The sequence below is a fragment of the Podarcis bocagei genome (genome assembly GCF_964188305.1).
Source record: "Podarcis bocagei genome assembly, chromosome: Z".
In the NCBI taxonomy this organism is placed as follows: Eukaryota; Metazoa; Chordata; class Lepidosauria; order Squamata; family Lacertidae; genus Podarcis; species Podarcis bocagei.
The window spans coordinates 167,501-190,359 of record NC_138140.1 but is presented as its reverse complement, the minus strand read 5'-3'; the positions used below and the strand labels follow the sequence as shown (position 1 = coordinate 190,359).

The following is a 22,859-nucleotide window of genomic DNA, read 5'->3' as shown; positions in this document are numbered from 1 at the left end:
GAACCCAGAATCCTCTGACTCCTCGCACCCGGCGCACTAATCCTCGAACCCAGAACCCAGAATCCTTCGAATCCTCGCACCCGGCGCACTAAACTCCGAATCCTCGAACCCAGAACCCCGAATTCTCCAAATCCTCGCACCCAGAACCCTTCGAATCCTCGCACCCGGCGCACTAAACTCCGAATCCTCGAACCCAGAACCCCGAATTCTCCAAATCCTCGCACCCAGAACCCTTCGAATCCTCGCACCCGGCGCACTAAACTCCGAATCTTCGAACCCAGAACCCCGAATTCTCCAAATCCTCGCACCCAGAACCCTTCGAATCCTCGCACCCGGCGCACTAAACTCCGAATCCTCGAACCCAGAACCCAGAATTCTCCAAATCCTCGCACCCAGAACCCAGAATCCTTCGAATCCTCGCACCCGGCGCACTAATCCTCGAACCCAGAACCCAGAATTCTCCAAATCCTCGCACCCCGAACCCTTCGAATCCTCGCACCCGCGCCCCTCGCACCATGAACCAAGCCGAGCTCCCCTCTCCCCCTCCCCCCTTGTCCCCGCCCCCCGCGCCGGGCGAGCGCCTCTTCCGGGACGCCGTGCGCGCCGGCAACACGGCCGCCGTGCACGCCCTGCTGCGCACCATGAACTCGTGCGAATTCAACGTGAACGCCTTCGGACCCGAGGGCCAGACGGCTTTGCACCAATCGGTGAGCGACGGGAACCTGGAACTCGTGAAGCTCTTGGTGCGCTTCGGCGCCGACGTGCGACTGGCCAACCGGGACGGCTGGAGCGCATTGCACATGGCGGCCTTTTCGGGGCACCAGGACATTGTGCTCTACCTGGTGGCCAAGGCCAGGGGGGGCGGGGCGGGAGGAGGGGGCGGGACTTGAACCCGGCGCCGCCGGAGAGGAGCGCACGACTGGAACCCGGCGCCGAGGACTTGTGCGCCGCTTGGGAGCGCATGGCTTGAACCCGCAGCTGGGATTTAATGGGAACGTGCAACTTGAACTTAATGCGCCCATTAGAAGTTTGCGATTTGAACCCGCAACCGAGGACTTGTGCGCCACTTGGAAGCGCATGGCTTGAACCCGGATTTCATGGGGTTGTTGGGAATCTGCGATTTGAACCCGCGACTGGGACTTAATGGGAGCGTGCAAGGACTTCATGCGCCCATTAGAAGTTTGCGATTTGAACCCGCCACCGAGGACTTGTGCGCCGCTTGGGAGCGCATGGCTTGAACCCGCAACTGGGATTTAATGGGAGCGTGCGACTTGAACCCAGGACTTCATGCGCCCATGGTGGTTGGAAACGTGCGATTTGAACCCACAACTGGGACTTGAACCCAGGGCCAAGGACTTCATGCGCCCCTTAGAAGTGTGTGGTTTGAGCCCACAGCCGAGGAGTTCATGCGCCACTTGGAAGTGCATGAGTCGAACCCATGGCCAGGACTTAATGGGCGTGTTGGGAGCGCACAACTCGAACCCACAACTGGGGTTTCATGGGCGCAATTTGAACCCGTGGCCAAGGACTTAATGCGTTGGAAGCGCATGACTTGAACCCGCAACCCGCTACCAGTGAGGACTGATGTGCCTGTGGGAAGGGTGCGATTTGAACCCATGGCGTGCTGGGAGCGCATGACTTGAACCCGCGACCAAGGATTTAATGTGGCTGTTGGGAGAGCGCACTTTGAACCCATAGCCAGGACTTAGTGGGTCTGTTGGGAGCGCATGATTCGAACCCGCAACCAGGGATTTAATGGGAAGGTTGGGAGCGCAGGATTTGAACCCGCAACCTGCCACTGCTGGGGACTTAATGGGCCTGTTGAGGGCGCATCATGCGCCTGTTGGAAGCGCATGACTCGAACCCATGACCGGGGATTTCATGGGGCTGTTGGGCGTGCGCAAGTTGAACCCATGGCCAAGGACCTAGTGCATTGGAAGCGCATAACTTGAACCCACAACCCACTACTTAATGCATTGGAAGCGCATAACTTGAACCCACAACCCACTACTTATGTACCTGATGAGGGCGCATCATGTGCCTGTTGGAAGCGCATGACTCGAACCCATGACCAGGGATTTCATGGGGCTGTTCGGAATGTGCAACTTGAACCCACAACCGCGGACTTATCGGCCTGTTGGGAATGCGCGACTTGAACCCATGGCCAGGACTTAACGGGCGTGTTGGGAGCGCATGGGGCTGTTGGGAGAGCACAACTTGAACCCGCAACCAAGGACTTTTGTGCACGGCCCGGACTGATGCGCCTGTTTCAAGCACATGACTCGAACCCGCAACCGAGGGTTTAATGTGGCTGTTGGGAATTTGAACCCATAGCCAGGACTTGATGGGTCTGTTGGGAGCGCATGAGTCGAACCCACCACCGACTTGCCTGTGGGGAGAGCGCAACTTGCACCCGGGACTTCATGTGCTCCTTGGAAGCGCATGGCTTGAACCCACAACGGAGGATTTACTAGGCCTGTTGGGAGCGCATGAGTCGAACCCGCAACGGAGGACTTATGCGCCCGTTACTTGAACCCAGGTCCAGGACTTAATGGGCCACTTGGAAGCGCATGACTCGAACCCAGGACCGGGATTTAATGGGAGCGCACGATTCGAACCCACAACCAAGGACTTATGCGCCTGTCAGAAGCGAGTTACTTGAACCCATGTTCAGCACTGCCAGGGACTTCATGCATCCATCAGAAGGGCGCAACTCGAACCCGCAACCGAGGACTTATGGGCCTGTTGGGAATGTGCAGCTTGAACCCATGGCCAGGACTTGATGCGCCCCTTGGAAGCGCATGAGTCGAACCCGCAACCGAGGACTTATGCGCACCTTGGAAACGTGCAACTTGAACCCATGGCCAGGACTTGGAAGCGCATCACTCGAACCCACGACCCGCCACCGTTATTGGGCGGTTGGGAGCGCATGACTTGAACCCACAACCAAGGGATTCAAGGCGCCTACTGGAAGCGCATGATTCGAACCCACGACCGGGATTTCACGCACCTGTTGGAAGCGCACGACTTGAACCCAGGGCCTGTTGGGAGCGCATGAGTCGAACCCAGGACCGAGGACTTATGCGCCTGTTGGAAGCGCACGACTTGAACCCACCACCGACTTGATGGGCCTGTTGGAAGCGCCTGACTCGAACCCGCCGCCGACGTGGACTTAATGCGCCTGTGACTCGAACCCGCGGCCACCAAGGACTTATGCGCCTGTTGGAAGCGCATCGCTCGAACCCGTCGCCCAGCACTGCATCCATCAGAAGGGCACGCCTTGAACCCGCAGCCGTATGCGCCCGTTGGAAGTGCGCGGCTTGAACCCAGGACTTCATGCGCCCCTTGGAAGCGCATGACTCGAACCCGCCACCCGCCGCCATGGGGAAGCGGGTTGGACTGGATGACCGCTGACTCGAACCCAGGACCATGGGCCTGTTGGAAGCGCATGACTTGAACCCATGGCCAGGACTCAATGCGCCTTTGGGGAGCGCACAACTCGAACCCGTGGCCAGGACTCCATGTGCCTTTTGGGAGCCGACAACTCGAACCCATGACTGAGGACTTATGCGCCCCTTAGAAGCACACAACTCGAACCCATGGCCAGGACTCAGTGCGCCTTTTGGGAGCGCACAACTCGAACCCATGGCCAGGACTCCATGCGCCTTTTGGGAGCGCACAACTCGAACCCGTGGCCAGGACTCAGTGCGCCTTTTGGGAGCCGACAACTCGAACCCATGACTGAGGACTTATGCGCCCCTTAGAAGCACACAACTCGAACCCGTGGCCAGGACTCAGTGCGCCTTTTGGGAGCGCATGACTTGAACCCGTGGCCAGGACTCAGTGCGCCTTTTGGGAGCGCACAACTCGAACCCATGGCCAGGACTCAGTGCGCCTTTTGGGAGCGCACAACTCGAACCCATGGCCAGGACTCCATGCGCCTTTTGGAAGCCGACAACTCGAACCCATGACTGAGGACTTATGCGCCCCTTAGAAGCACACAACTCGAACCCATGGCCAGGACTCCATGCGCCTTTTGGGAGCGCACGACTCGAACCCATGGCCAGGACTCCATGCGCCTTTTGGGAGCGCACAACTCGAACCCATGGCCAGGACTCCATGCGCATGTTGGAAGTGCACAGCTCGAACCCATGGCCAGGACCATGCGCCTTTTGGGAGCGCACGACTCGAACCCATGGCCAGGACTCCATGCGCCTTTTGGGAGCGCACGACTCGAACCCATGGCCAGGACTCAATGCGCCTTTTGGGAGCGCACAACTCGAACCCATGGCCAGGACTCAATGCGCCTTTTGGGAGCGCACAACTCGAACCCATGGCCAGGACTCCATGCGCCTGTTGGGAGCGCACAACTCGAACCCGCGACTCGCCGCCACTGAGGACTTCATGTGCCGGTTGGAAGCGCATGACTCGAACCCAGGACCGAGGACTTATGCGCCCGTCGGAAGCAGGCCTCGAACCCGCCACCATCTACCCTCGCCATCTACCTCTCTTGCTGCGCAGTGTTGCCTCTTTTGGGGGGCATAGACCCCCCAAAAACAGCCCAGATTCTGAGATTTCCCAGCAAATTCTGACATTTGCCACCCAGATTCTGAGATGTTCCCCCATTTTGCTCCCCCAATTCTGAGATTTCGCAGCAAATTCTGAGATTTGCCACCCAGATTCTGAGATTTACCCCCGTTTTGCTCCCCCAATTCTGACATTTCCCCGTTTTGCCCCCCAAATTCTGACATTTGCCACCCAAATTCTGACATTTCCCTCCCTTTTGCCCCCCAAATTCTGAGATGTTCCCCCATTTTGCCCCCCAAATTCTGAGATTTCCCCCGTTTTGCCCCCCAAATTCTGACATTTGCCACCCAAATTCTGAGATTTCCCCCCGTTTTGCTCCCCAAATTCTGACATTTGCCACCCAGATTCTGAGGTGTTCCCCCATTTTGCCCCCCAAATTCTGAGATTTCCCAGCAAATTCTGACATTTGCCACCAAATTCTGACATTTCCCCCCGTTTTGCCTCCCAAATTCTGACATTTGCCACCCAGATTCTGAGGTGTTCCCCCATTTTGCCCCCCAAATTCTGAGATTTCCCAGCAAATTCTGACATTTGCCACCAAATTCTGACATTTCCCCCCGTTTTGCTCCCCTAATTCTGACATTTCCCCATTTTGCCACCCAAATTCTGAGATTTCCCTCCCTTTTGCTGCCCAAATTCTGAGATTTCCCCCCATTTTGCCACCCAAATTCTGACATTTGCCACCCAAATTCTGAGATTTCCCCCGTTTTGCCCCCCAAATTCTGACATTTGCCCCCAAATTCTGATATTTCCCCGTTTTGCCCCCCAAATTCTGACATTTGCCCCCAAATTCTGAGATTTCCCCCCATTTTGCCACCCAAATTCTGACATTTGCCATCCAAATTCTGAGATTTCCCCCCATTTTGCCACCCAAATTCTGACATTTGCCATCCAAATTCTGAGATTTCCCCCCGTTTTGCCCCCCAAATTCTGACATTTGCCATCCAAATTCTGAGATTTCCCCCGTTTTGCCCCCCAAATTCTGACATTTGCCCCCAAATTCTGATATTTCCCCATTTTGCCCCCCCAAATTCTGACATTTGCCCCCAAATTCTGAGATTTCCCCCCGTTTTGCCCCCCAAATTCTGACATTTGCCCCCAAATTCTGAGATTTCCCCCCATTTTGCCACCCAAATTCTGACATTTGCCATCCAAATTCTGAGATTTCCCCCCGTTTTGCCCCCCAAATTCTGACATTTGCCACCCAAATTCTGAGATTTCCCCCCGTTTTGCCCCCCAAATTCTGACATTTGCCCCCAAATTCTGAGATTTCCCCCCGTTTTGCCCCCCAAATTCTGACATTTGCCCCCAAATTCTGAGATTTCCCCCCATTTTGCTCCCCAAATTCTGACATTTGCCACCCAATTTCTGAGATTTCCCCCCGTTTTGCCCCCCAAATTCTGACATTTGCCCCCCAAATTCTGAGATTTCCCCCTTTTTGGCCCCCCAAATTCTGAGATTTCCTTCTGTTTTGCCCCCCAAATTCTAAGATTTCCCCATTTTGTCCCCCAAATTCTGACATTTGCCACCCAAATTCTGACATTTGCCCCCCAAATTCTGAGATTTCCCCGTTTTGCCCCCCAAATTCTGACATTTGCCCCCAAATTCTGAGATTTGCCCCTCAAATTCTGAGATTTCCCCCCGTTTTGCCCCCCAAATTCTGAGATTTCCTTCTGCTTTGCCCCCCAAATTCTGAGATTTCCCCATTTTGTCCCCCAAATTCTGACATTTGCCACCCAAATTCTAACATTTGCCCCCCAAATTCTGAGATTTCCCCCTTTTTTGCCCCCCAAATTCTGAGATTTCCTTCTGTTTTGCCCCCAAATTCTGAGATTTCCCCGTTTTGCCCCCCAAATTCTGACATTTGCCCTTAAATTCTGACATTTGCCCCCAAATCCTGACATTTGCCACCCAAATTCTGACATTTCCCACCCAAATTCTGAGATTCCCCCGTTTTGCCCCCCAAATTCTGACATTTGCCCTTAAATCCTGACATTTGCCCCCAAATTCTGACATTTGCCCTTAAATTCTGACATTTCCCACCCAAATTCTGACATTTGCCCTTAAATTCTGACATTTGCCACCCAAATTCTGACATTTCCCACCCAAATTCTGACATTTGCCACCCAAATTCTGACATTTGCCACCCAAATTCTGACATTTGCCACCCAAATTCTGAGATTTCCTTCTGTTTTGCCCCCCAAATTCTGAGATTTCCCCGTTTTGCCCCCCAAATTCTGACATTTGCCCTTAAATTCTGACATTTGCCCCCCAAATTCTGACATTTCCCACCCAAATTCTGACATTTGCCACCCAAATTCTGAGATTTCCTTCTGTTTTGCCCCCCAAATTCTGAGATTTCCCCGTTTTGCCCCCCAAATTCTGACATTTGCCCTTAAATCCTGACATTTGCCCCCAAATTCTGACATTTCCCACCCAAATTCTGACATTTCCCCCTGTTTTGCCCCCCAAATTCTGATATTTGCCCCCAAATTCTGATATTTCCCCCTTTTTTGCCCCCCAAATTCTGACATTTCCCACCCAAATTCTGACATTTCCCCCTGTTTTGCCCCCCAAATTCTGACATTTCCCCCAAATTCTGACATTTCCCCCTTTTTTCCCCCCCAAATTCTGAGATTTCCCCGTTTTGCCCCCCAAATTCTGACATTTGCCCTTAAATTCTGACATTTGCCCCCCAAATTCTGACATTTCCCACCCAAATTCTGACATTTCCCACCCAAATCCTGACATTTGCCACCCAAATTCTGACATTTCCCACCCAAATTCTGAGATTTCCTTCTGTTTTGCCCCCCAAATTCTGAGATTTCCCCGTTTTGCCCCCCAAATTCTGACATTTGCCCTTAAATTCTGACATTTGCCACCCAAATCCTGACATTTGCCACCCAAATTCTGACATTTCCCACCCAAATTCTGACATTTCCCACCCAAATTCTGACATTTGCCCCCCAAATTCTGAGATTTACCCTTTTTGCCCCCCAAATTCTGAGATTTCCTTCTGTTTTGCCCCCCAAATTCTGAGATTTCCCCATTTTGTCCCCCAAATTCTGACATTTGCCACCCAAATTCTGACATTTGCCCCCAAATTCTGACATTTCCCCCTTTTTTGCCCCCCAAATTCTGAGATTTCCCCGTTTTGTCCCCCAAAATTCTGACATTTGCCCCCAAATTCTGACATTTGCCCCCAAATTCTGACATTTCCCACCCAAATTCTGACATTTGCCACCCAAATTCTGACATTCCCCCATTTTGCTCCCCAAATTCTGACATTTGCCCCCAAATCCTGACATTTCCCACCCAAATTCTGACATTTCCCACCCAAATTCTGACATTTGCCCCCCAAATCCTGACATTTGCCACCCAAATCCTGACATTTCCCACCCAAATCCTGACATTTCCCACCCAAATCCTGACATTTCCCACCCAAATTCTGAGATTTGGAATATTTGGAAAATACCATTTAATGTCTAGAAATGGGGGAAAAATATTTGGAAGATACCATTTAATGCCTAGAAAAAGGGGGGAAATATTTGGAAAATACCATTTAATGTCCAGAAAAAGGGGGGAAATATTTGGAAAATACCATTTAATGTCTAAAAATGGGGGGGAAATATTTGGAAAATACCATTTAATGCCTAGAAAAAGGGGGGAATATTTGGAAAATACCATTTAATGCCTAGAAAAAGGGGGAAAATATTTGGAAAATACCATTTAATGTCTAGAAACGGGGGGAAAATATTTGGAAAATACCATTTAATGTCTAGAAAAAGGGGGGAAATATTTGGAAAATACCATTTAATGTCTAGAAATGGGGGGAAAATATTTGGAAAATACCATTTAATGTCTAGAAAAAGGGGGGAAATATTTGGAAAATACCATTGAATGTCTAGAAAAAGGGGGGAAATATTTGGAAAATACCATTTAATGCCTAGAAAAAGGGGGAAAATATTTGGAAAATACCATTTAATGCCTAGAAAAAGGGGGAAAATATTTGGAAAATACCATTTAATGCCTAGAAAAAGGGGGAAATATTTGGAAAATACCATTTAATGTCTAGAAAAAGGGGGGAAATATTTGGAAAATACCATTTAATGTCTAGAAAAGGGGGGGAATATTTGCATTTTTTATTGGAAAATACCATTTAATATCTAGAAATAATTGTGGGTTTTTTTTGGAAAATACCATTTCATGTCTATTGGGGGTGTGTGGAAAATACCATTTCATGTCTAGAAACGGGGGGGGGGAATACTTGGAAAATACCATTTCATGTCTAGAAAAAGGGGGGGAAATATTTGGAATATTTGGAAAATACCATTTAATGTCTGGAAACGGGGGGGAAATATGGGTAGGAAATACCATTTAATGTCTGGAAACGGGGGGGAAATATTTGGAATATTTGGAAAATACCATTTAATGTCTGGAAACGGGGGGGAAATATTTGGAATATTTGGAAAATACCATTTAATGTCTGGAAACGGGGGGAAATATGGGTAGGAAATACCATCTTCAAACGGGGGGGTTTGTGTGTGTGTTTTCTATATATTCTACCTGCTAATTATTGTCCGTTTAATTGCTGCTCGTCTCCCTCGGACAGGGAGACCCCCCCCAAAAAAAATACTCGACCCCCCCCAACAAATCCACACTCCCCTTTTTCTACAGAGTGGAACGTCCCATTTCAACCCCCCCCCCGTTTTCTACCGAGTGGAACGTCCCGTTTCCCCCCCTTGGGAAAATACGAAATATAGTTATTTTAATAGAGATTTTGTGTCGTGTGTCTTTTTCTGGGCTTGATTGGGATGGACGGCTGTCAATCATCCTGGAACGGTCCACTTTTTGATAAGGGGGGGGGGAGCAGCGATTCCAGACGCCCGATTGGCCGGCCGGGTTCCGGGTTCGAGTTCTGGCTGGCGGAGATTGGAGGAGGAGGATTCCCCCCCCCTTTGGGAAGAATTGGAACGATCCGTTTAGATAATTAAGAGATCCATAATGAATGATCCATAGGCTCCTATTTAGCAGGATTAATTGGCTATTAATAAGATTCATAGGCTCCTATTTAGCAGGATTAATTGGCTATTAATCAGATTCATAGGCTCCTATTTAGCAGGATTAATTGGCTATTAATCAGATTCATAGGCTCCTATTTAGCAGGATTAATTGGCTATTAATCAGATTCATAGGCTCCTATTTAGCAGGATTAATGGGCTATTAATCAGATTCATAGGCTTCGTATTAGTAGGCTTCGTAGGCTCATTATTATTATTATTATTATTATTATTATTATTATTATTATTATTATTATTAATTGGCTAATAATAAGATTCATAGGCTCGTTCTTAGAATGGTTAAGTGGCTTAATTAATTAAAAAAGGATTAATTAATACATTAAAAGGATTAATATAATTAATTAATCATACCCATAGGCTCCTATTAGTAGGCTTCGTAGGCTCATTATTATTATTATTATTATTAGAATTATTATTATTATTAGAATTATTAATTGGCTAATAATAAGATTCATAGGCTCATTCTTAGAAGGATTAATTGGCTTAATTAATTAAGGATTAATTAAAAAAGGATTAATTAATATATTAAAAGGATTAATATAATTAATTAATCATATCCATAGGCTCCTATTAGTAGGCTTCGTAGGCCCATTATTATTATTATTATTATTGGAATTATTAATTGGCTAATAATAAGATTCATAGGCTCATTCTCTGAAGGGTTAATTGGCTTAATTAATTAATTAAAAAGGATTGATTAATATATTAAAATGATTAATATAATTAATTAATCATACCCATAGGCTCCTCTTAATAGGATTCATTCATTCATAGGATTCGTATTGGAATTATTAATTGGCTATGGATTTATTGATCGGATCTTATTTATTAATCGGATGTCATTTATCGATCAGATATTATTTATTGATCGGATATTATTTATTGATCGACTATTATTATTATTATTATTATTATTATTTTATTAACGAGCCACAAACCTGGGGCAAAAACGCCGAATTTCTTTATTGATCGAATACGATTTCGTTTTATTGATCTCACGAGCCGCAAACGTCGGGGCAAAAACGCCACATTGATTGATTATTGATTGATTGATCCCCGTTGATCGGCAAGTTGGCTTCAGGGGGCCGTCAGACGCAGGAAATCGTCGTCGCCTAAAGAGGAGAGGGGAGATTATTGCTTGGAGATATTGATTAATAATGGGAATATTAATATTATTAATAATAATATTAATAATAATAATATTCATATTGATGATAATATTCATAATAAGAGTAGTACATTATGCTACATAATGCTAAATAATAATAATAATATGCTAAATAATAATATGCTAAATGCTAAATAATGCTAATTATTTATTATTAGTATTATTAATAATAATGCCAATAATAATAATAATAATATAATGCAAATAATAATAATAAATAATGCTAATGTTATTTATTAATGCTAATATGCAAATAATGCTAAATAATAATAAGCTAAATAATAATATGCTACATAATGCTAATTATTTATTATTATTAATAATAATGCCAATAATAATAATAATAAAATAAGGCTAATAATAATAATAATAAAGAATGCTAATGTTATTCATTAGTGCTAATATGCTAAATAATGCTAAATAATAATAATATAAATAGTAATATACTAAATAATGCTAATTATTTATTATGAATAATAATAAATAATGCCAATAATCATAATCATAATAAATAGTTAATAATAATTAATAGTACCTTCAGGCAGGACCCCGCAGTACTCCTTGCACTCCCTTCTCCTTTCCCTCACCCAATAATATTAATAATAATAATAATAATAGAATAAATAATAATAATAATTAATAAATAATAATTAATAATTACTAATAATTAATCGTACCTTCGGCCAGGACCCCGCAGTACTCCTTGCACTCCCTTCTCCTTTCCCTCACCCAATAATATTATTATTATTAATAATAATAATAATAGAATAAATAATAATAATAATTAATAAATAATAAATAATAATAACAATTAATGGTACCTTCGGCCAGGACCCCGCAGTACTCCTTGCACTCCCTTCTCCTTTCCCCCACCCAATATTAATAATAACAATAACAATAACAATAACAATAACAATAATAATAATAATAATAATAATAATAATAATAATAAACTATATTTTAAGTATCATTACTATACTATACTATACTATACTATAAATATTCTGGATTATTATTAATTAGCATTATTGGCTATATTTTAAGGATCATTATTATTAATTATACTAGTATAAATAAAATATTTCAGATTATTATTATTATTATTATTATTATTATTATTATTATTTAATTAATAATAATTAATAATAGTTATTGATAATTAATCGTACCTTCGGCCAGGACCCCGCAGTACTCCTTGCACTCCCTTCTCCTTTCCCTCACCCAACAATATTAATAATAATAATAATAATAATAATAATAATAATAATAAACTATATTTTAAGTATCATTACTATACTATACTATACTATACTATACTATACTATACTATACTATACTATACTATAAATATTCTGGATTATTATTATTAATTAGCATTATTGGCTAGATTTTAAGGATCATTATTATTAATTATACTAGTATAAATAAAATATTTCAGATTATTATTATTAATTAATAATAATTAATAATAGTTATTGATAATTAATCGTACCTTCGGCCAGGACCCCGCAGTACTCCTTGCACTCCCTTCTCCTTTCCCCCACCAAACAATAATAATAATAATAATAATAATAATAATAATAGAATAAAGAATAATAATAATAATTAATAAATAATAAATAATAATAACAATTAATGGTACCTTCGGCCAGGACCCCGCAGTACTCCTTGCACTCCCTTCTCCTTTCCCCCACCCAACAACAACAATAATAATAATAATAATAATAATAATAATAATAATAATAATAGAATAAAGAATAATAATAATAATAATAATTAATAAATAATAAATAATAATAACAATTAATGGTACCTTCGGCCAGGACCCCGCAGTACTCCTTGCACTCCCTTCTCCTTTCCCTCACCCAATAATATTATTATTATTAATAATAAGAATAATAGAATAAAGAAGAATAATTAATAATCAATAATCAATAATCAATAATCATTAATCGTACCTTCGGCCAGGACCCCGCAGTACTCCTTGCACTCCCTTCTCCTTTCCCTCACCCAATAATAATATTATTATTAATAATAATAATAATAGAATAAAGAATAATAACAATAACAACAACAACAACAACAATAATAAATAAATAAATAAATAAATAATAAATAATAAATAATAATCATTAATAGTACCTTCGGCCAGGACCCCGCAGTACTCCTTGCACTCCCTTCTCCTTTCCCTCACCCAATAATATTATTATTATTATTAATAATAATAATAGAATAAAGAATAATAATTAATAATTAATAATTAATAACCATTAATGGTACCTTCGGCCAGGACCCCGCAGTACTCCTTGCACTCCCTTCTCCTTTCCCTCACCCAATAATATTATTATTAATAATAATAATAATAGAATAAAGAATAATAATAATAATAAATAAATAATAAATAATAATAACAATTAATGGTACCTTCGGCCAGGACCCCGCAGTACTCCTTGCACTCCCTTCTCCTTTCCCCCACCCAACAACAACAACAATAATAATAATATAAATATAAATAATAATATAATAATTAATAATAATAATTATTAATAATAATAATTAATAACAATCGTACCTTCGGCCAGGACCCCGCAGTACTCCTTGCACTCCCTTCTCCTTTCCCCCACCCAACAACAACAACAATAATAATAATAATAATATAAATAATAATATAATAATTAATAATAATAATTATTAATAATAATAATTAATAACAATTAATCGTACCTTCGGCCAGGACCCCGCAGTACTCCTTGCACTCCTTCTCCAGGTAGAACTTGTTGGCGTTGGCCCCGCAGCCCCGGAAGGTGACGCAGGCGCCGCGCGAGGCGTCAAAGGCCCAGAACTTTGACGGACAGGGCGGGCCGGGGGTGATTGGCAGGCGGCAGGCAGCTGGGGGAGAAGAGAGGAGAGCTGGGAGGCGGTCCTAGAGAGGCCGTGGGGGGGGGAGAGAGGAAGTGGGAGCCGGAGGAAGGGGAAGTTGGGGAGTCGTGCCTAGAGAGGAAGTGGGAGCTGGGAGAAGCGGAAGTTGGGTGGCTAGGAAGCACAGGAAGTGGGAACGAAAGGAAGGAAGTGGGAGGAAGAGGAAGTTGGGAGGCGGTCCTAGAGAGGCCGTGGGGGGAAGAGGAAGTGGGAGCCGGAGGAAGAGGAAGTGGGAGCCGGAGGAAGAGGAATTTGGACGGACAGGAAGCTCCGGGGGTGATTGGCAGGTGGCAGGCGGCTGGGGGAAGAGGAGAGGAGAGTTTCGGTCGACATTCCCAGAGAGGCTCCACAGGAAGTGGGGGCCGGGGGAAGAGGAAGTAGGAGCCGGAGGAAGAGGAATTTGGACGGACAGGAAGCTCCGGGGGTGATTGGCAGGCGGCAGGCGGCTGGGGGAAGAGGAGAGGAGAGCGGGGAGGCGGTCCTAGAGAGGCTCCACAGGAAGTGGGGGCTGGGGGGAGAGGAAGTGGGAGCCGGAGGAAGAGGAATTTGGACGGACAGGAAGCTCCGGGGGTGATTGGCAGGTGGCAGGCGGCTGGGGGGAGAGGAGAGGAGAGTGGGGAGGCGGTCCTAGAGAGGCTCCACAGGAAGTGGGGGCTGGTGGGAGAGGAAGTGGGAGCCGGAGGAAGAGGAATTTTGACGGACAGGAAGCTCCGGGGGTGATTGGCAGGTGGCAGGCGGCTGGGGGGAGAGGAGAGGAGAGCGGGGAGGCGGTCCTAGAGAGGCTCCACAGGAAGTGGGGGCTGGAGGAAGAGGAAGTGGGAGCCGGAGGAAGTGGGAGCCGGAGGAAGAGGAATTTTGACGGACATGAAGCTCCGGGGGTGATTGGCAGGTGGCAGGCGGCTGGGGGAGAGGAGAGAGGCGGTCCTAGAGAGGCTCCACAGGAAGTGGGGGCTGGAGGAAGAGGAAGTGGGAGCCGGAGGAAGTGGGAGCCGGAGGAAGAGGAATTTGGATGGACAGGGCGGGCCGGGGGGTGATTGGCAGGTGGCAGGCGGCTGGAGGAGAGGAGAGGAGAGCTGGGAGGCGGTCCTAGAGAGGCTCCACAGGAAGTGGGGGCTGGGGGGAGAGGAAGTGGGAGCCGGAGGAAGTGGGAGCCGGAGGAAGAGGAATTTTGACGGACAGGAAGCTCCGGGGGTGATTGGCAGGTGGCAGGCGGCTGGGGGAGAGGAGAGGAGAGCTGGGAGGCGGTCCTAGAGAGGCTCCACAGGAAGTGGGGGCTGGAGGAAGAGGAAGTGGGAGCCGGAGGAAGTGGGAGCCGGAGGAAGAGGAATTTGGACGGACAGGGCGGGCCGGGGGGTGATTGGCAGGTGGCAGGCGGCTGGGGGAGAGGAGAGGAGAGTGGGGAGGCAGTCCTAGAGGGGGAGAGGAAGTTGGGTAGAGGAACTTGGGGAGGAAGTTGGAGAGAAGTAGAGAGGAAGAGGAAGTTGGGGAGAGGTTCCTGGAGAGGAAGTGGGAGCCAGAAAAAGAGGAAGTTGGGGAGAGGTTCCTAGAGCGTCTCACCTTCGGTCCGGCACGTCTGCAGACAGGCCCGTTCGGACAGGAAGCGGTTGGCGTTGCCCAGGCAACCGCCGTAGAGGAAGCTCTGGCACGACCGGGCGCTGGCGTTGTAGAAGTAGCGCAACTCAGCGCCCAGGCAGGGGCCGGCGTCCCGGGGCAGCTGGCAGTCGGCTGGAGAGGAAGAGGAAGTGGAAGTCGGGATTAGCGTGGGAAATCTGGGGAACTTCCTGTATGGTGAAGAGTCTGGGGAACTCCCCGCATCATGAAAGGTAGCATGCGAAATCTGAGGGAGTGGGAGGAAGAGGAAGTGGGAGCTGTTGGAAGAGGAAGTGGGAGGCGGAATAAGAGGAAGGGAGACGTTCCTAGAGAGGCTCTGGAGGAAGAGGAAGCTGGGGAGAGGTTCCTAGACAGGAAGTGGGAGCCAGAAGAAGAGGAAGTTGGGGAGACGTTCCTAGAGAGGCTACGAGAGGAAGAGGAAGCTGGGGAGAGGTTCTTAGAGAGGCTCTGGGAGGAAGAGGAAGTGGGAGGCGGAATTAGAGGAAGTTAGGGAGACGTTCCTAGAGAGGCTCTGGAGGAAGAGGAAGCTGGGGAGAGGTTCCTAGAGCGGCTCTGGGAGGAAATGAGAGCCGGAGGAAGTTGGGGAGACACTCCTAGAGAGGAAGTGGGAGCCGGAGGAAGAGGAAGCTGGGGAGACATTCCTAGAGAGCCTCTGGAGGAAGAGGAAGCTGGGGAGAGGTTCCTAGAGAGGCTCTGAGAGGAAGAGGAAGTGGGAGCTGGAGGAAGAGGAAGTGGGAGGCGGAATAAGAGGAAGTTAGGGAGATGTTCCTAGAGAGGCTCTGGAGGAAGAGGAAGCTGGGGAGAGGTTCCTAGAGAGGCTCTGGGAGGAAATGAGAGCCGGAGGAAGAGGAAGTTTGGGAGACGTTCCTAGAGAGGAAGTGGGAGCCGGAAGAAGAGGAAGTTGGGGAGACATTCCTAGAGAGGCTCTGGAGGAAGAGGAAGCTGGGGAGAGGTTCCTAGAGAGGCTCTGGGAGGAAGAGGAAGCTGGGGAGAGGTTCCTAGAGAGGCTCTGGGAGGAAGAGGAAGTGGGAGCTGGAGGAAGAGGAAGTGGGAGGCGGAATAAGAGGAAGTTAGGGAGATGTTCATAGAGAGGCTCTGGAGGAAGAGGAAGCTGGGGAGAGGTTCCTAGAGAGGCTCTGGGAGGAAATGAGAGCCGGAGGAAGAGGAAGTTTGGGAGATGTTCCTAGAGAGGAAGTGGGAGCCGGAAGAAGAGGAAGTTGGGGAGACATTCCTTGAGAGGCTCTGGAGGAAGAGGAAGCTGGGGAGACGTTCCTAGAGAGGAAGTGGGAGCCAGAAGAAGAGGAAGTTGGGGAGAAGTTCCTAGAGAGGCTCTGGAGGAAGAGGAAGTTGGGGAGATATTCCTAGAGAGGCTACGAGAGGAAGTGGGAGCTGGAGGAAGAGGAAGTGGGAGGCGGAATAAGAGGAAGTTAGGGAGACGTTCCTAGAGAGGCTCTGGAGGAAGAGGAAGTTGGGGAGACGTTCCTAGAGAGGCTCTGGAGGAAGAGGAAGTTGGGGAGATATTCCTAGAGAGGCTACGAGAGGAAGTGGGAGCTGGAGGAAGAGGAAGTGGGAGGCGGAATAAGAGGAAGTTAGGGAGACGTTCCTAGAGAGGCTCTGGAGGAAGAGGAAGTTGGGGAGACGTTCCTAGAGAGGCTCTGGAGGAAGAGGAAGTTGGGGAGATATTCCTAGAGAGGCTACGAGAGGAAGTGGGAGCTGGAGGAAGAGGAAGTGGGAGGCGGAATAAGAGGAAGTTAGGGAGACGTTCCTAGAGAGGCTCTGGAGGAAGAGGAAGTTGGGGAGACGTTCCTAGAGAGGCTCTGGAGGAAGAGGAAGTTGGGGAGATATTCCTAGAGAGGCTACGAGAGGAAGTGGGAGCTGGAGGAAGAGGAAGTGGGAGGCGGAATAAGAGGAAGTTAGGGAGATGTTCCTAGAGAGGCTCTGGAGGAAGAGGAAGCTGGGGAGATATTCCTAGAGAGGCTCTGGAGGAAGAGGAAGTTGGGGAGATATTCCTAGAGAGGCTACGAGAGGAAGTGGGAGCTGGAGGAAGAGGAAGTGGGAGGCGGAATAAGAGGAAGTTAGGGAGATGTTCCTAGAGAGGCTCTGGAGGAAGAGGAAGCTGGGGAGACATTCCTAGAGAGGCTCTGGAGGAAGAGGAAGCTGGGGAGACATTCCTAGAGAGGCTCTGGAGGAAGAGGAAGTTGGGGAGATATTCCTAGAGAGGCTACGAGAGGAAGTGGGAGCTGGAGGAACCAATCAAAAAGCGCTGGGGAAGAGAGTTGGGGAGAGGTTCCTAGAGAGGCTCGGGGGGAGGGGAGAGAGGAAGTGGGAGCCAGAGGAAGAGGAAGTTGGGGAGAGATTCCCAGAGAGGTAGCAGGCAGAGTCTGGGGAACTCTCTGCCTCGTGAGAAGGAGCGTGCGAAATCTGACGAAGGAGCGTGCGAAATCTGACTAGGTAGCGTGAGAAATATGGGGAACTCTCTGCCTCGTTAGAAGGAGCGTGCGAAATCTGACAAAGGAGCGTGCGAAATCTGACTAGGTAGCGTGAGAAATATGGGGAACTCTCTGCCTCGTGAGAAGGAGCGTGCGAAATCTGACAAAGGAGCGTGCGAAATCTGACTAGGTAGCGTGAGAAATATGGGGAACTCTCTGCCACGTGAGAAGGAGCGTGCGAAATCTGACAAAGGAGCGTGCGAAATCTGACTAGGTAGCGTGAGAAATATGGGGAACTCTCTGCCTCGTGAGAAGGAGCGTGCGAAATCTGACAAAGGAGCGTGCGAAATCTGACTAGGTAGCGTGCGAAATCTGGGGAACTCTCTGCCTCGTGAGAAGGAGCGTGCGAAATCTGACGAAGGAGCGTGCGAAATCTGACTAGGTAGCGTGAGAAATATGGGGAACTCTCTGCCTCGTGAGAAGGAGCGTGCGAAATCTGACGAAGGAGCGTGCGAAATCTGACGAAGGAGCGTGCGAAATCTGAGCAAGGAGCGTGCGAAATCTGAGCAAGGAGCGTGCGAAATCTGACTAGCTAGCGTGCGAAATCTGGGGAACTCCCCGCCTAAGTGCAATGTGAAATCTGGGGAACTCCCCGCCTCGTGAGAAGTAGTGTGCCAAACCCACCTTCCTTGACGTCCAGGAACGCGGGTGCGAATCCGTCGGCCGAGCCTTCTTCCTCAAACAAGGGGGTCCGGCGCACCCTCTCCTGGAAAACGTGGCGCGAGGTCGGCGTGCGAAAGGTGCGAAGGTGCAACACGGGTGTCAGAAACGGGGGGATGTGTCACATTATTATGATTATGATTTGGGGGTGCAGTAGAGAGGAAGGGGTCACCAATGGTGCAACGGGGGTGCCCTTGGGGGTCACTTACCTGGGGCGCATCTTCGGCCTTGGGCGGGACGCACTCCCCTGTGGGAAGGGAGAAGGGATTTGAACCCGGGTTCGGAGGTGCGACATGGGTGTCAGAAGTGTGCAACATCGGTGTCAGAAGGGTGCAACAAAGGTGTCAGAAGTGCCAAGCAAAGAAGTGCTCAGCAAAGCGTGTAACATGGGTGTTAGAAGTGGGCAACATCAGTGTCAGAAGTGTGTAACATGGGTGTCAGAAGTGCACAACATTGGTGTCAGAAGCGTGCAACATAAGGGTGCAACATCGTGTCAGAAGTGTGCGACATCGGTGTCAGAAGTGTGCGACATTGGTGTTAGAAGCGCGCAACGTAAGTGTGCAACATCATGTCAGAAGTGTGCGACATCGGTGTCAGGTGTGCGACATCGGTGTCAGAAGTGCCCAGCAAAGTGTGCAACATGTGTGTCAGAAGTGTGCAACATGGGTGTCAGAAGTGCACAACATTGGTGTCAGAAGCGCGCAACATAAGTGTGCGACATCGGTGTCAGAAGTGTGCGACATCGGTGTCAGAAGTGCCCAGCAAAGTGTGTAACATGGGTGTCAGAAGTGTGCGACATCGGTGTCAGAAGTGTGCGACATCGGTGTCAGAAGTGCTCAGCAAAGTGTGCAACATGGGTGTCAGAAGTGTGCAACATGGGTGTCAGAAGTGCACAACATTGGTGTCAGAAGCGTGCAACATAAGTGTGCAACATCGTGTCAGAAGTGTGCAACATCGTGTCAGAAGTGTGCGACATCGGTGTCAGACGTGCTCAGCAAAGTGTGCAACATGGGTGTCAGAAGTGCGCAACATCGGTGTCAGATGTGCTCAGCAAAGTGTGCAACATGGGTGTCAGAAGTGCGCAACATAGGTGTCAGAAGTAGGCAGGAATTTGAACCCGCAATGTGTGCAACTTGTGCAATGTGTGCAACATGTCAGAAGTGCTCAGCAAAGTGTGTAACATGGGTGTCAGAAGTGTGCAACATCGGTGTCAGAAGTGCTCAGCAAATTTGCAACATCGGTGTCAGAAGTGCGCGACGTCGGTGTCAGAAGTGTGTGGCATCGGTGTCAGAAACGTGCGAATGTGCAACATTGGTGTCAGAAACGTGCGAATGTGCAACATTGGTGTCAGACATGTGTGAACATGCAACATGGGTGTCAAAACATGTGAATGTGTAACATTGGTGTCAAAAGTGTGGGAATGTGCAACATTGGTGTCAGAAATGTTCGAAGGTGCAACATTGGTGTCAGAAACTTGGGAATGTGTAACACGGGTGTCAGAAGTGCGCAACACCGGTGTCAGAAGCGTACAAATCCGTGAAATTCGAACCCGCCACCTCCCCACCCCGCAACTCACCTTGGTTGCTCAGAACAAAGATGGCCTCCTCTGGGATCCCCAGTGCAAGGGCCCGCCTCCGGAAGTCCTCCACCAGGTCCTCCCTCAGGGCTGGGGTCCGTCCTGCAAGGGGAGACACGGGTTCGAGTCCTTGCAAGATTTGCACGCATTTGCACGGAATCTCCCACACTTGAGCTAGATTTCATACTGCGGGGAGCTCCTTCACCTTTGCACGGAATGAGCTCGATTTCACGCTGCGGGGAGCTTCCTCAAATTTGCACGGAATTCCCGCACTTGTGCTAGATTTCACGCTGCAGAGAGCTTGCACGGATTGGCACGGAATCTCCCACAATTCAGCTAGATTTCACGCTGCGGGGAGCTTGCAGGGATTTGCGCGGAATGAGCTAGATTTCACACTGCGGGGAGCTTGCACGCATTTGCACTGAATCTTGAACTACATTTCACGCTGTGGGGAGCTCCCTCACATTTGCACACAATCTCCCGCACTTGAGCTAGATTTCACGCTGCGGGGAGCTCCCACGCATTTGCACGGAATCTCCCGCAGCGGAGCTAGTTTTCACGCTCACATTTCCACGGAATCTCCCGCAGCGGAGCTAGTTTTCACGCTCGCATTTGCACAGAATCTCCCTTGATTCAGCTATATTTCACGCTGCGGGAGCTTGCACGTATTTACACGGACTCTCCCACAATTCAGCTAGATTTCACGCTGCGGGGAGCTTGCACGTATTTACACGGACTCTCCCACAATTCAGCTAGATTTCACGCTGCGGGAGCTTGCACGTATTTACACGGACTCTCCCACAATTCAGCTAGATTTCACGCTGCGGGGAGCTTGCACGTATTTACACGGACTCTCCCACAATTCAGCTGGATTTCACGCTGTGGGGAGCTTGCACCCATTTGCACGGAATCACAAGCTAGATTTCACGCTGCGCATTTGCACGGAATGAGTTAGATTTCATGCTGCAGGGAGCTCCCCCGCATTTGCACGGAATCACCCACAATTCAGCTAGATTTCACGCTGCGGGGGAGCTTGCACACATTTACACGGGATCTCCCGCAATTCAGCTAGATTTCACGCTGTGGGGAGCTTGCAGGGATTTGCACGGAATGAGCTAGATTTCACGCTGCAGGGAGCTTCCTCACATTTGCACGGAATCTCCCGCAGTGGAGCTAGATTTCACGCTCGCATTTGCACGGAACCTCCCGCAGCGGAGCTATATTTTACGCTCGCATTTGCACGGAATCTCCCACAATTCAGCTATATTTCACACTGCGGGGAGCTTGCACGCATTTGCACTGAATCTTGAACTACATTTCACGTTGCGGGGAGCTCCCTCGCATTTCCACGGAATCTCCCGCACTTGAGCTAGATTTCACACTCGCATTTGCACAGACTCTCCCGCAGCGGAGCTATATTTTACGCTCGCATTTGCACGGAATCTCCCACAATTCAGCTAGATTTCACGCTGCGGGAGCTTGCACGGATTTCCACGGAATCTCCCACAATTCAGCTCGATTTCGCATTTGCACGGAACCTCTCGCACGTGAGCTAGATTTCACGCTGTGGGGATTGGGACACGCACCGTAAAGCTTGGCGCTGGTGCTCAGCCCGTGAGTGCTGTTCTTCTCCGTGACCAAGATGGCGAACTCGTCAGGGTCGGCGTGCGCCACGAAGGTCTCCCCGTGCGCCTTCCACCCTGGAAATAATAATAATAATAATAATAATAATAATAATAATAATAATAATAATAATAATAATAATAATAAATGATGACGAGAATAATAATAATAGTAATAATAGTAATAATAGTAATAATAGTAATAATAGTAGTAGTAGTAGTAGTAGTAGTAGTAGTAATAATAATAATAATAATAATAATAATAATAATAATAATAATAATAATAATAATAAATGATGACGAGAATAATAATAATAGTAATAATAGTAATAATAGTAATAATAATATATAATAATAATATTATATTATATTATAATGATGATGATGATAATAATAATAATAATAATAATAATAATAATAATATAGATAAGAGAGACAATTAATAATATGATAAAAATAATAATAATTTATAGATTAGAGGGAGAGAGAAAAATTAAATAATAATAATAATAATAATAATAATAATAATGATAATAATAATAATATGATAATAATAAGATGATGATGCTGATGGTGACGACGACAACAACAATAATATGATAGTAGTAGTAGTAGTAGTAGTAGTAGTAGTAGTAGTAATAATAATAATAATAATAATAATAATAATAATAATAATAATAATAATAATAATAATAATAATATAGATAAGAGAGAGAGGATAATAAATAAATAATAAATAAATAATAAATAATATAATGATGATGATGATGATGATGATAATAATAATAATAATAATAATAATAATAATAATAATAATAATAAATGATGACGAGAATAATAATAATAGTAATAATAGTAATAATAGTAATAATAATATATAATAATAATATTATATTATATTATATTATAATGATGATAATAATAATAATAATAATAATAATAATAATAATATAGATAAGAGAGACAATTAATAATATGATAAAAATAATAATAATTTATAGATTAGAGGGAGAGAGAAAAATTAAATAATAATAATAATAATAATAATGATAATAATAATAATATGATAATAATAAGATGATGATGCTGATGGTGACGACGACAACAACAATAATATGATAGTAGTAGTAGTAGTAGTAGTAGTAG

The 22,859-nt window shown here is 46.7% G+C and overlaps 2 protein-coding genes across 2 annotated transcripts in view; one reads left to right on the top strand and one right to left on the bottom strand.

The window, feature by feature from the left end:
- Positions 1-317: 317 nt before the first annotated feature.
- Positions 318-890, top strand: NRARP (NOTCH regulated ankyrin repeat protein; the record flags this gene model as incomplete). The annotated part of the gene is made up of 1 exon (XM_081179151.1): positions 318-890. The coding sequence occupies exon 1, from the start codon at positions 516-518 to the stop codon at positions 888-890; it is 375 nt and encodes a 124-aa protein (XP_081035277.1). The 5' UTR covers positions 318-515.
- Positions 891-13,540: 12,650 nt separating this feature from the next.
- Positions 13,541-22,859, bottom strand: part of AMBP (alpha-1-microglobulin/bikunin precursor) — a gene marked incomplete at its 3' end in the record, with an annotated part of 14,503 nt that continues 5,184 nt past the window's right edge. Inside the window, exons 4-9 of the mRNA XM_081179150.1 lie at positions 21,678-21,791; positions 20,092-20,193; positions 18,725-18,762; positions 18,480-18,561; positions 15,313-15,480; positions 13,541-13,725 (exon numbers count right to left, since the gene is read on the bottom strand). Of these exons, the coding sequence (XP_081035276.1) occupies positions 13,541-13,725; positions 15,313-15,480; positions 18,480-18,561; positions 18,725-18,762; positions 20,092-20,193; positions 21,678-21,791 (689 nt within the window). The remainder of the gene's footprint in view (positions 13,726-15,312; positions 15,481-18,479; positions 18,562-18,724; positions 18,763-20,091; positions 20,194-21,677; positions 21,792-22,859) is intronic.